The sequence below is a fragment of the Gavialis gangeticus genome, unplaced genomic scaffold (assembly GCF_001723915.1).
Source record: "Gavialis gangeticus isolate Ggan-Ray unplaced genomic scaffold, GavGan_comp1, whole genome shotgun sequence".
NCBI lineage: Eukaryota > Metazoa > Chordata > Crocodylia > Gavialidae > Gavialis > Gavialis gangeticus.
Genome location: NW_017729034.1, coordinates 17,584,501 through 17,597,834, shown reverse-complemented (window position 1 = coordinate 17,597,834; position 13,334 = coordinate 17,584,501). Strand labels below are relative to the sequence as shown.

Sequence of the window (13,334 nt, the reverse complement as noted above, 5' to 3'; positions counted from 1 at the left end):
AGTGGAACTCTGCCTGGAGACATGAATATCCATGCAGGGATGAAACCAGGAAGGCCAAAGTACAATTGGAGTTGCAGCTAACAAGGGACGTGAAGGGTAACAAGAAGGGTTTCTACAAGTATGTCCGTAGCAAGAGGAGGATCAGGGGAACTGTGAGTCCCTTACTGAATGCAGGAGACAACCTGGTGACAGAGGATGCAGAAAAGGCTGAAGTGCTCATTGCCTTTTTTACCTCAGTCTTCACAGGCAAGGTCAGCTTCCAGACTGCTGCACCTGGCAGCACAGTTTGGGGAGGAGGTGAGCAGACAACAGTAGAAAGAACAGGTTAGGGACTGCTTAGAAAAGCTGGATGTGTACAAGTCCATGGGGCTGGATGGGGATGTACCTGAGGGTGCTGAGGGAGTTGGCTGATGGAATTGGGCATCATCTTTGAAAACTCATGGTGATCAGGACAGGTCCTGGATGATTGGAAAAGGGCAAACATGGTGCCCATATTTAAGAAAAGAGAAAAAGGAGGATCCAGGGAACTACAGACTAGTCAGCCTCACCTCAGCCCCTGGGAAAAATCACGGAACAGATCCTCATGAAATCCATTTCTAAGCACTTGGAGGAAAAGAAAGTGATTATTAGGAATGGTCAGCATGGATTCACCAAGGGCAAGTCATGCCTGACCAACCTGATTGCCTTCTATGACAAGGTGATTGGCTCTGTGGATGCGGGGAGGCCAGTGGATGTGGATGTGGTGTACCTTGATTTTTTGCAAGGCTTTTGATACAGTCTCCCGCAGCATTCTCTCAGGCAAGCTAAGGAAGTATGGGCTGGATGAATGGACTATAAGGTGAATAGAAAACTGGTAAGAGCATTGGGCTCAGATAGTATTTAATCAATGGCTCTATGTTTAGTTGGCACCTGGTATCAAGTGGAGTGCCCCAGTGGTTGGTCCTGGGGCCGGTTTTGTTCAATGTCTTCATCAGCGACCTGGAAGATGGTATGGAGTATACCCTCAGCAAGGCAGATAACACCAAGCTGTGGGGAGTACTAGATATATTGGAGCATAGGGCTTGGATTCAGAGTGACTTAGACACTAATTGTAGGATTGAGCCAAAAGAAATCTAATGAGGTTCAACAAAGACAAGTGCAAAGTCCTGCACCGAGGATGGAACAATCCCATGCACCAGTACAGGCTGGGGGCTGACTGGCTGGGCAGCAGCTCTGCAGAAAAAGACCTGGGGGGGTCACAGCGGACAATAAGCTGAATATGAGTCAGCAGTGTGACTTTGTTGTCAAGAAGGCTAACGGCATACTGGGCTGCATTGGTAGGTGTGTTGCCAGTAGGCCAAGGGAAGTGATTATTCCCCTCTATTCAGCACTGGTGAGGCCACATCTGAAGTACTCTGTTCGTTTTTGCCTCATTTCTTGTAGACTTAGTTAGGATCTCACTAGGGAAAGGAAAGTGGCCCCACGGTCCCCAGCGATTTTCCAGCCAGAGCCTCCTTCCTGGTCAGATGGATTGCTACCTTGGCTAGGGCTTGTGTAACAGGCCTGTTTGAAGTGCCAGGGGGTCATGGGGCTTGGCCCATCATAAAATATTATAAGTCTCCCTTAATAAGGGAGGCCGCCGAGGACACATCAACTGAGTACATGGGACAGCTGAAAAGAAAGCAGGAACAAGAGTGAGGTCACAGGTTAAAAACAAGGGATTTGGAAGGAGACAGTGAGCAGAGCACTCCAGGCAACACCTACTGCCCCTGAAGGAATCAAGGGAGCCTATGGATGCTGACCATTGAAACTGCCCAGAAACATGAGTGGATGAGTGCCAGGAAAACAGCCCCAAACTGACCTGGCTTCTTCCCAGCCAGAACCTCATTTCTGATCTTATAGATCGCTAGCTTGGCTAGGTCTTATTTGATGTGCCAAAAAGAAGCTCATGGGCTTATTGCCCATTACAAAATCTATAAGCCTCCCTAAATAAGGGAGGCCACTGGGAATATATTAGCTAGTTGTTTGGAACAATGATGAAGAAACACGAATAGGAGTGAGGTCATAGGTTAATAACTAGGGCGTCGGAAGTGGACACTGAACAGCACACACTTGTTCACTGCTCCCTGAAGGAGTTGAGGGAGCCTGTGGACCCCGCCCCAGTAAAACTCTGCCCAGAAACATGAGTGGATGAGTGCCAGGAAAGCAGGCCCACATTCACCTGGGTTGCTCCCAGCCAGAGCCTCCTTCCTGGTCTTATAGATCACTAGCATAGCTAGGGCCTGTGTGACATAGGTGACTGGGCAAGATGAGCTGACACTTCAACCCAGTAAATGGTTGTTCTTATGTTGTTATCTGGTGTTTCTTCTTGCTGCTTCTCTGCAGCTCTTCCCCCGCCCCCTTCCTTTATCCATCTCTTACACACCCAAACCCTTCCCTTTTCCCAAATCCTGTCCTTTTAACCTCTAAACCACTTGACCTGCTTCCATAGACAGAGCCCTGCAGTCTTAGCGGGACTTGCTTATGTCTTTCACCCTTCAGGCTCTGAGCTCTGTGGCTGTTAAATAGTTAGTGTTCTTCCTCCTCCTCCTCTCTGCCATGCAGTTGCATTTTGTTGGATACGGGAATCCACCATGTCTTTAGCTTCCGAACCAGTTAGGAAACAGCCTGGTTAGGTTAGAGGTGTCCCTGGGTGCTGTGCTAATAGAGCTGGGAATTGGGAGTAGGAGTTCGGCTGTAGTGTACAAAATGTCTTGCTGTTTATATCAAGTGCTCCCTTTCCTCACACAGCTGGCTGAGAGTGAGTTCTCCCCCATCTTCCGTCTGCTCACCGTCTTTGCATATGGGACATATGCTGATTACTTGGGTAAATACATTCCTCTCTTGCAACACCTTATGCCATGTTTCCGGAAGCGGGTGAGGCATCAGTTTAGTCTCCCAAGGAGCAGGAATGGTTGAGAGGGAAGGAGCAGCAAATGACATCAGGAAAAGGTTGCACAGAAAGCATCTGCCTGAGCTGGGTAGGGGTGTATGAAGCCAAGAGATGTCTTGCCAGAGCCCCATCATTCAGAATCTTGGAAAGAAAATGCCTGGCCCAGGGCAGGGAGAGGGGATATGGGACATACTTGGCTCTAATGTCTGGCTTTCTCCCCTGAGAGCAGCTGAAGCAGCTACTCTCCCTCCTTTGACTGAGGCGCAGAAGAACAAGCTGAGACACCTATCAGTTGTTACCCTGGCTGCCAAGATCAAGGTAGTGGCTGTCTCTCTCACCCTGCCCACATTCCCCTTGGAGCTACCTTATACTAATTATCATCTCTGTTGCTGTAGTGCATCCCCTATTCGGTGCTGCTGGAACAGTTGCAGCTGAAGAATGTGCGGCAGCTGGAGGACCTGGTGATTGAGGCTGTGTATGCAGATGTCCTCCGTGGGAGCCTGGACCAGCGGAATCAGCGCCTTGAGGTTGACTACAGCATCGGGCGGGACATCCGAAGGGAGGAGCTAAGCACCATCACCCGCACATTGCAGGAGTGGTGAGGAGGAAGCCCCCAGGGCCAACCCCACACAGGCTGCAGGAGTGGTGAGGAGGCTCCCCCAAACCCTCTGCCTGCTGTCAGAGGGGGGGAGGAGGTGTACCACCCACCACACAGAAAAAGTGAGCTCCATTCCCAACCCCTGTGTGCTACTGGAGTGATGAGACAGTTGAGAAGTGGGAGAGACTCTTTCAAATTCCCCTGTCTGCTGCTGGAGCATGGTGTGGCACTGTGACCCTATTTCCCCACTGTACAGCTCTATGTCTGCTCTGGACCCTCTCAGTTCCCATCAGCGACTTCTACAAAATGAGTGTCACCTCTTTCAGATCCCAACCCGCCCCCACCACCACCCCTCCCCATGTCTTTACTGTGGCACTGGTGCACCAGTGCCCTTTCTGTGTGGCTATATTCACCTCCTCCCAGGGCCAAAGCTCTGAGGCCTCCAGCTATATCTGGGTGAGAGTTCAGGTCACACCCATCCATCCTCCCACTTCTCCATTGCTTTTTGGATCTTCCATGTACTCAAGTTTGTTCTTTCCCTGCAGGTGCCAAGGCTGTGAGGTTGTCCTGTCGGGCATTGAGAAGCAAGTTAGCCGGGCCAACCAGCATAAAGAGCAGCAGCTGGGCCTAAAACAGCAGATAGAGAATGAGGTGAGTGAAGGGGGCTGGTTATTCCATCACTGTTATTTCATCACTGCTGACCTAGGAGTGGGTTAGAACCAGCACTCTGCATTTACATGACCTTATCTGAACAAGTCAGTGACACTTCCCCCGTGCCATGTTAGGACCTTCTGTCTGGGGAGAGTCAGGACAGCTGGGCACTACTTTACAGACCCTCAAAAGTTCTGTATTATAAAGATTTCCTTCCTCTTCAGGTTTCAAATGTTGGTTAGTATTATACTTCAGTTTAACAGACGTTTTCATTGAGACTTTTCTTTTGTTCTTGCTTTCCCATCCTGGTAGGTGGCAAATTTGAAGAAGACCATTAAAGTCACAACAGCAGCAGCTGCAGCAGCAACATCCCAGGACCCAGAGCAGCATTTAACAGAGCTCAGAGAGCCAGCCCCTGGCACCAACCAGCGCCAGGCCAGCAAAAAAACTTCTAAGGCCAAAGGGTAAGGAGCTGTAGCAGGTGGGAGTGGCCCTTCCCCCTGTGTACCCATGGGACAAGTCTGTGGGACCTTTGTTTCCAGCATGAACACAGGCATAACAAGGCAGCATTAGCTTTTGCAGTGCCAGTGGTGGCGGCAGCATAGCCATCTGCCAGCTATACCACTAGCTGTTTTTGCCTCCTTATCTTTCAAGACTGCTGCTCTGGTCTCCCCACTCTCTGTTATACTACTAAATGAGGGTACATCCCATTCTCCTATGTACACGTGACAGCAAGCTTACCTCCACCTCAGCTCTGTTTGTCCTTCACTAATGGGAGTGAATTGCAAGGGTCCTCAGTTTGAAGCAGCAACAGTCTGTTAACCCTGTTTGTGGCTGCACATTTCTATAGCTGCAGGTGGCAGCCACTTTTGTTTATGTGCATTTGGGGAGGAGCCTATGTGGCCCTTGCTCCTGTCAGAGCCTTTGTTTCTCTTTGTTTTTGTTTTTTTATGCAGACTCCGGGGCAGTGCGAAGATCTGGTCTAAATCAAACTAGCTGGATCCCTGGGAGGGTGAGAAGGAGAGACTGGGAGGGGGGAGAAAAAACGGGTGTCCACTGTATGACACTTGTGATCTCATCCCTGTATCTGTATGTCCAATTGGTTCTCCTGCATGTTTGATCTTTCCCATCTGCTGTGCACTTCCCCTGTCTTATCCATCACCTGTACCAACATCTGCTAGCCTTCTACAGCTATCTCTTGTCCTCTAAACTTGTCTGTCCCATGTGTCGTCATCCTCCCCACACCCACCCATCTTGCTCTCCTCTCTCTCTCTCTCCCCTCCACCCCCCATCACTTGACAGGTACATTTAAAGAGCCATGGCACTAACTCCATTTCAGTCACCTTTATGCCAACAGAATATTATGGAAGCCTGGAAGGAACCTGCCCTTGCACTCAGCAGCCATTTTGGCTCTGTGGGATCCTTGGACAATTTGCTCCAGACTGCCATCTTGATTGTTTGATCTTTGTTTTGCTGGGTTGGGGTGGATTTTGTTGGGATTGTTTTAAAATAAAATTAAAAAAAAATATATATATAAACAATAAAGATAGATCTATGAACACTCCTATCTGTGATGGTGTTTCAGTATGTGGGCAGGAAGTTTCATGCAGATCTTTGAAATCTGACATGCCCCTCACCTTTTGGTGGAGATGGAATGAGGGGTCCAGCTGGTATGCCGTCACGGCCTGGGGTGAGGAATCACCTCTCTCTTTCTGTGCCCTAACAGGAGAGAGGTTCTAATTAGTGATTCATTCAAGGCTGTAGAATGACCAGAGCTCTTGAATGTGTAGTTAAGAGTGGAGACCAGAACACCTTCTTTCAGGGATTCAACAGCCTGACTTTATAAATTAGAAAAAGGAAGAGTTAATAATTGATGGGGGGGGCGGGTTAAGTTGCCACCATCTAGTTGACCTGCTGCATAATAGATTGTAGGATTTTAGCAAGAGGTTTCCGCAGTTAATCCATAACTTACAGATGAGCTTCAGTGTATCAGCTGTCAAAAAAAAATAGTTGTTGCAGATTTAGGGCTAATTGATGCTATATGCCATTCCAGGACTCTGAAAGTTAGGTAATGAAGCCTTTCAGAAGCTGGCAGTAGCCACTATGACAGATTCAATATGGGAGACAAGGGATATAATGAAGATAAACTACTAAAAGAATTACCATTGTTCATGCTGAATTCCACAGGTCTGAAATCCAGCATTTGTCAGCATACATCCAGTTGATGTATGCTCCAACTACATTCCCTGTATAGGAACTAGTTGGAGCAACATGGCAGAGAGGGTAATGAGGAAGTTGGAATGAGAAGAGTTGTGGGACAGCTTTCTCTTTCTGCCGGTATTCACTCTTGGCTATGCTAGAGTATACATCTTTACCAAGAGGCTGACGTGCCTAGAGAATGATATTTACTCAGGTGATGAACCAAAATTGAGAAAAGTCCATCTTAGTTTAAATCCTCCCCACCCCCCTGAAAGTAGAAGCCACTGAGAAGGAAGAAAGGGAAATCAGATTGTAAACCATATAAATCATAATGTAGCAACTTATCTTTTTTTATAAGAGAAGCCAAAAAAAACAAGGAAATCTATGGTCAGCAGAATTCAGAGAGAGAAGGTTTTCTTTTTCTTTTTTAGGTATGGTGGGAACAAGGAATTCTAACAAAGCCACTTTCAGAAAAGGAAGGTGCAGTCAGTAAATGTTTGTTTGGTACTGAAGATTGGGGACTGATGATGATGTCTGATTCTCATGATGAAGTACTTTCAATAAACATGAATGATAATTAAACAGCAGCCACTAAAACTAGATACTTCTTAATCGGTACATTTGGGTAATCTGCAGTGAGGACTTCTTAAAGAGCTGGCAAGGAGGTCTCTAGACCATTAATCTTTATTTTCAATAAGCCTCAGAAGGGGAAGATGGAACAACCAATAGGCCTGTCAGCCTGACTGATCTCAGACATAATAAAGGAACAATATATATGAAACTTGATTAATTAAGCATCAAAGGAAATTAAGGCACTGAATGTCAATCAACCTAAGTTTGTAAGATATTGATCTTCTCTGTGTTTTTTTTTCCTGAGATTACATGTTTGACATATAAAGGTTACTCTTAATACAATAGATTGATAGAGTATTTGACTTGGTACTGCACAGTATTTTGAGTGAGAACCTAGATGGACATCAATTCAATATGGCATACAGTGAATGGATTGAACGCTGGCTAAATGGATAGTTCTTAAACTGAAAATGAGGAATCATTATTAAGCAGGTATATTTCTAATATCATCTCACAGGGATCAGTTCTTAGCTATATGTTATTCAATATCTACTACTGAGTGTAGACAGACCTAACAGTTCTAGTCCTGTTCCATCCAGTTTTATGATTTAGCTCGTGTATTGCTATAGGAGCATGCAGAGGTAACAGTGGATGCATGTTGCCTAGCAGCAGCAGCTTCCCCTCCCTTTTTAGAGTGGTTAAAAAGTATGTTTGCCCATAGCCTTGATCTGTGACTGAGAAGTAAACCTAGATCTACGGGGTGGTTAGGCTCAGCCCATGGGCCAGATCCAGCTTGCAGAGCCACTCTGTCTAGCCTGAAGGGTTTCCCACAGATCTAAAAGTTGGGCAGGGGGTGAGAGGCAGGGAAGCAGTGGCAGCATTAATTGCTGTTTCCCTGCTGCTAGTTTACCAGACCTGTGGGGAGCCCCATGGGCCAGATAAGAGTAATCCTGCATGCTAGATAGAACCTGTTGGGCTGAGTGGACATAGTGTGGACCCTATGGAAGTGGCACAGGCCCAATCCAGATGGCATAGGGTCCAGTGGAGGTGGCATGGACCTGATCCAGGCAGCACAAGACCAAATGGAGGCAGTGAGGGCCCAATCCAGGTAGCATGGGCCTAGTCTGGCAGTGCAGGGCTGAATGGAGGCAATACAGGCCCAATCCAGCCAGTGGACCAGCCCTGTGCTACTCATTTGACCCACAGGACCAAAAGATTGAAGCACCACTGACCTAAAAACATTCCTTATTAACATTTGCAGACAAAACAAAGATTAAGAGACAGATAAATAATCCATTTGTGATTGGTACCACTGGTTTAAATGAGTGCAAATTAACATTTTAATATAGCCAGATATAAACTTGTACATCTAGAAACCAAAAATATAGGCCTTCTCTGTTTGCTTTTTGAAAACCCTCCAGAAATTATTCCAGCACTGCTCTTGTTTCAGATCTTAATCTTGCTCAGATCTGTGTTCATATCTCTAGTTCATTTGTGTCTTTTCTCACGAAGTCCTTCCATCTCAACCTTGGCCTTCCCATTTTCATTTTTTCGTTTTCCTTCAGTTTTTCAATTCCATCACGCCCTGTACTTTCTCCTTCATTATATAGGCTATGCTCTAGTCATCACATTCTAGCTTCCTTGGCTTTCTTAGCAGTGCTCCTCACACAAAGTCGTTTCCTACTGTTGTCATTTCTGCATCACTCAATGAAATATTCAGTATCCACCTTGGTACTCTTATCTCAAGTAGCTCCAGTGCCATTTCATCCTTCCTTTTTGTTGTCCAAGTATCTACTCCATGCAGTGACACCCATGTCACCACTTGACAGATCTTTGTCTTCAGTTTGCCCAATATCTTTTTTACAATACCTAAAACTGTTTTCCATTTATTCCTCCCTGTTTAAACTGCCTTTCTTTCTTCTGCTTCCTAGCTGCCTTCATTATAGTATGCAGATATAAAGTACTTGAACATCCATGCTTTGTTTAGGGCATACCCTTTCCTGTATTTCACTACTATGTCTTCCAACCATCTTGGCAATTTACCATTACTGCTGTTCATCTGGTATTTATTTTTAGGGCAACTTTTTAAAAACTTTTCTGCTAATTTATATACTTTTGCTGCCCTTTCTCTTCTGTCTTTGCTGTTACAATATTTTTGCAGATGATCATGTTGTATGTGGGAGGCCTCTATGTGCCTCTTCACTCTGCACATTCGTTGTTAACCAGGAGCATGCTCACTGTTGAACCTTGTTTGAACCCTGCCACAATGTCAAACTCTTCTGTCATTCACCCTGCTGTTCTTGTCTCTGTACATTGCTTCTTCAACACTCACAATCTTTCAAAGATCCCTATTTATGCAGGATACATACATTACCTCTCAGTGAACAGAATGCCTTCTCCAGGTTCACAAGTAAGTAATTCAGTTTCTTGTTCCCCTCTCTAAATATTTCTTGCTTTTGTCTCATCTTAAATACTGCATCTGTAATTTCTTTACCCTGTACAAATTCTTTTCTTTATTCATGATCCTTTCACATGCTCTTCAAGCTTTATTCTCTGTAGTGTCCACAACTTAGCACACCACCTTTGTACTTATGCATGGCTACTATTATACTTTCCTCCTAAGTCCCTTAGGATTCATTCATTGTATTCAACTTGCTTCAGCAGTTGCCAGATTCACTTGATTCCTTCTTCCCACATCACTTTAATCATCTCTATAGAAATTTCTGATGGATCACACCTTTTACCATATTTCATTTTTTCTACAGCTATACTACTTCCCTTGTTATTTCTGGTTCTGGTCCCTCAACTTTTTCTGTTAAATCCATTGTTTCTCTTTAATTTTCTACAGTTAGTTCTTCAAAATGGTGTTCTTACTGGTTCTTGGTGTCCTTTCCTTTAGTCAGGATGGTTCCATCTTTATCTTCTGTTGATGCTGCATTCCACATACAATGAGCGCATCTACACGTACTGCTATGGTGATATTGTTACTGCGCTGTGATTTAGTACTTCCTTTTGGAAGTAACCAGTCCATGCTGTGCTGTATGCATGGTGCACAGTTATTTTTAGCAGCTACTTCACCGCAGTAGCATGCTATACTGGCAGAGCACGTTGCTATGGTGACGTACCTGCTGGTCATGTGTAGATGCCTATGGATGCTGTGTCACTAGCGCAGGGGTGGGCAATTATTTTGGGTGGAGGGCTGCCTCCTGAGTTTTGGCAAGCCATCGAGGGCCACATGACAGGCAGCCAGAGGCAGATAGATACTAATTTTCTAAACTTTTTAGGGGCCCCACGGGATGGGTAGAACGGCCTGGTGGGCTGCATCTGGCCCACGGGCCGCATTTTGCCCACCCCTGCATAGGGCATTGCTATGGCAACGTACTGTTATGTATAAACCTGCCCCCTTTCTCAATGCTTTCTTTTTATATATTGTTTTTTCCTCCTCCTGCCACTTTTAACATGTCATATCATTCTCCCCATTCGTTAGCTTTTTGGGCTTCCTTTTACTAGCTTTATATCTTTCCCGACTGATTATAATATCTAGTTTTTTGTTAATTTTTCATATTACATCCATTCTCCAGCCCTATGATTTGTATAGCTAAGTTCTCTTTGCTCTCTTACCTCTTCTCTACATTGCTCAATGTTTTGTCCTTTCAGAGTCCATACTTTAGTTCTTCCATTCCTCCTCTTTGAAAATCTGGTTCGGTGACCATATTGCTGGTCAAGACCTGGCTTTCCTAGATCCAGCTTTGCTAAAATCTTGCTGAAGGTTCATCCTCTGAGACCATTGCTCTGAATGTTCAGCAGTGTTGGCAGAACAGTACCTTATTGGAGGACTGGCATGGAGGAAGTGGACTAAGTACTTTTCTCTCTAGAGACATGAGAAGCAACCCATCTCTTTACAGGATTTCAGCAAGCCTGGCTGAAGCTCAGATCCAGCCTCAGTGGGTGCATCTACACAAGGCAATTACCTGAGAACTGAATAATTAGCTACACAGTAAAGTCTTAGCATCAACATGTGAAGCCCTGTTAGGGTCAGTAAACTAATGAACTCTGCTGTAGATTAGTGCTTGTAAACACAAGTACTATCCTACAGCAGTGTTCTTTAGTGCACAGCAACACGTGTAGATGCTGATAGGGCTGGCTGGGGCACAAGGATGCTTCAGGCTAGCCCTGTACTGGAGTAACCTTGTGCCCAAGCCAACCCCTCTGCCTCATGATGAGCCGGGTCAGAGCAGCTCAGGCTAGCAGGCTGACTCCTGCAGACCTCTTCCCAGCTGGGGCTGCTGCAACCCAGATCAACGTGCTGCAGTCCTGGGTACACATGCAAACATGGTGCCTGGGAGCAATAAACTCCAGTGTGATATGTGCTGGAGTTTATTGCATTGTATTTCATGTGTACATGTGCCCAGTTTGGTGAAGATTAGTACCACAATTTGAACAAAGGCTGTGTGCACAAAGAGTAGAGGACAATAAAAAAAATAAGAGCAAGCCCTTTTCCCCCAGGCACCCCTAGAACTCTTGGACCAAATCACCCAAAATTTATGCTGATAAGTTTGCTACAAGCATCTGCAAGCTTGATCAGTAATGATTTATTATTTTCTTTCAAATGTGGTTAGAAATATCAACTAGAAATTGAACCAAGATGCAATCCCAGTGGGAATCCACCAAACTATCCCCCATTCCATGGTTATTCCTTATTAAAAAATATGTTTTGAGACCTTTCAGTAAGCCAGGATATAATCCACTTAATGTGTGTCACATTGATGCTGCATTATGGTAAATTTTAATCAGCACCATGGTTTACAAATCCTTGCAAAGGCTCAAGTAAATGACATTGACTTAAACTCATCAACAATCTTGAGTCATTCTGACAAAGTCTGTTTTCCATGAAAAGGTACCGAATGGCTTTGAATATATTCCCATCTTGTATCTCAATTATTTTTAGTCCTTTCTCCCCAGAAGCTCTCCACCCCTTGGGTCTGTTTCAGCTGTGGAAGGTCACAGGGCTTTGCATGTTGGAATTTTCTAGGTGAGAGTCAGTTTTCTTGCAAAGGAAAATGATTATGCTCCTATGTATAAAATCCCCCCACCCTCTGGGAAGAGGAGACTGAGGAGGAGCAAGTCTGGACCAAGTAGAGGGATGACAAAGGTCTTGAGGTGTTAATGGGGGCATGATACCAGGTTCCTTCTGATCACCTGTCAAATACCTGTGGCACCTCATGCCCTTTGAAAGAATAACCCAGGTGAAGCCATTGGGAGGTGATTCCAAGAGAGACAGGGAAATCGGAGCTCTAATAAAGAGGATCAGCAGGACAGAACCCAAGTGCTAAGAGGTTGCTGAGATCCAATGGGAAAGAGAGTCAGACCATTTCACGCCCACTCTAGCCTTTTGATATGGGTCCCTGTAATAGAAAAGGAGCTGTGGCACATCTAAGGAGAGCTGAAGGACATTTGTCCTGCATGATAATCAAATATGACATTGCCTTTCACAAGCCCTCACAGGGTGGGCACAACTACTCCTGTAAAAAGGAAGTGAGGCACAGAAGTGAAAGGCATTACTACAAAGTTCACCTGTGGAGAACTGCCAGTCCCTCCACTCCACTTGATTTCACTCTCTTTAGTTAAACCATATTGCAAGCCTCAGGCTTACTGATCTTAGATGCCTTGGATCCTTAAACTGAAATCCTTGCTTCATAGTCCAGGACTTAGGTTTAGCTCGGCACTTCTTCTTCCTCAATTCAATACAGAGAGTGCCATTCTGATTTAAACTGCAGCAAAGCATACTTAGAGCACACCTCAGGAAAGACTTCCTAACTGTAATAACTGGAGGAAAGTGTAACAAACAGTGTAGGAAAACTGGGATCTCCTTCCCTGGCTGTTTGAAGAGGCTGGTGGACATGTGTCTAGGATACTTTAGATATAGCGCATCCTTCATCTCTGCTGAGATTGGACTAGATGACTTTTGAGGTCCTTTGCACTCTTGACTCTGATTATTTTCTATATGATACTACTCATATCCTTTACATCTGCACAGCAAAATTAAGTGACCAGACCAGGCGTAGGCATAAGCATGTTCAGGCTAGGATTGGTAATAGAAACAGGAAAGACATGACAGCACTGGTGTCAACAGAGAAGCCAGCAACCAAGGTAAAAGCCTGATCAGGACCCTAGAGATGTACTTTTTGCTGATGTCTTGTGTTTACAAATCTTCATTATTCTTATGCCAGCTACCTAGCCTACAGGTAGTGTGCCTTCTTGTACTACACTCACACCTTAATTTTGCTGTGTAGAAATACCCTGAGCTAGGTCTGTTCTTTTCTGGGTTAGCTATCATGAAATGGCTCTTTGCCAAGAGTCAGTGGTACCCTGGTTTCCTTGATTGTCTGCCTCTGATCTGAC

At 45.2% G+C, this 13,334-nt stretch overlaps 1 protein-coding gene across 2 annotated transcripts in view; it reads left to right on the top strand.

The window, feature by feature from the left end:
- The window catches only part of COPS7A (COP9 signalosome subunit 7A), a 12,456-nt gene extending 6,731 nt beyond the window's left edge, over nt 1-5,725 (top strand). The window contains exons 2-8 of one of the 2 annotated variants that reach the window (XM_019527565.1): nt 2,770-2,845; nt 3,141-3,229; nt 3,307-3,509; nt 4,055-4,160; nt 4,473-4,624; nt 5,117-5,172; nt 5,500-5,725. In XM_019527565.1, coding sequence (XP_019383110.1) covers nt 2,770-2,845; nt 3,141-3,229; nt 3,307-3,509; nt 4,055-4,160; nt 4,473-4,624; nt 5,117-5,156 — 666 coding nt within the window. In that variant the 3' untranslated portion in view covers nt 5,157-5,172; nt 5,500-5,725. The remainder of the gene's footprint in view (nt 1-2,769; nt 2,846-3,140; nt 3,230-3,306; nt 3,510-4,054; nt 4,161-4,472; nt 4,625-5,116; nt 5,173-5,499) is intronic. The other variant, XM_019527564.1, reaches the window with a different exon arrangement.
- The last annotated feature ends 7,609 nt before the right edge of the window (nt 5,726-13,334 follow it).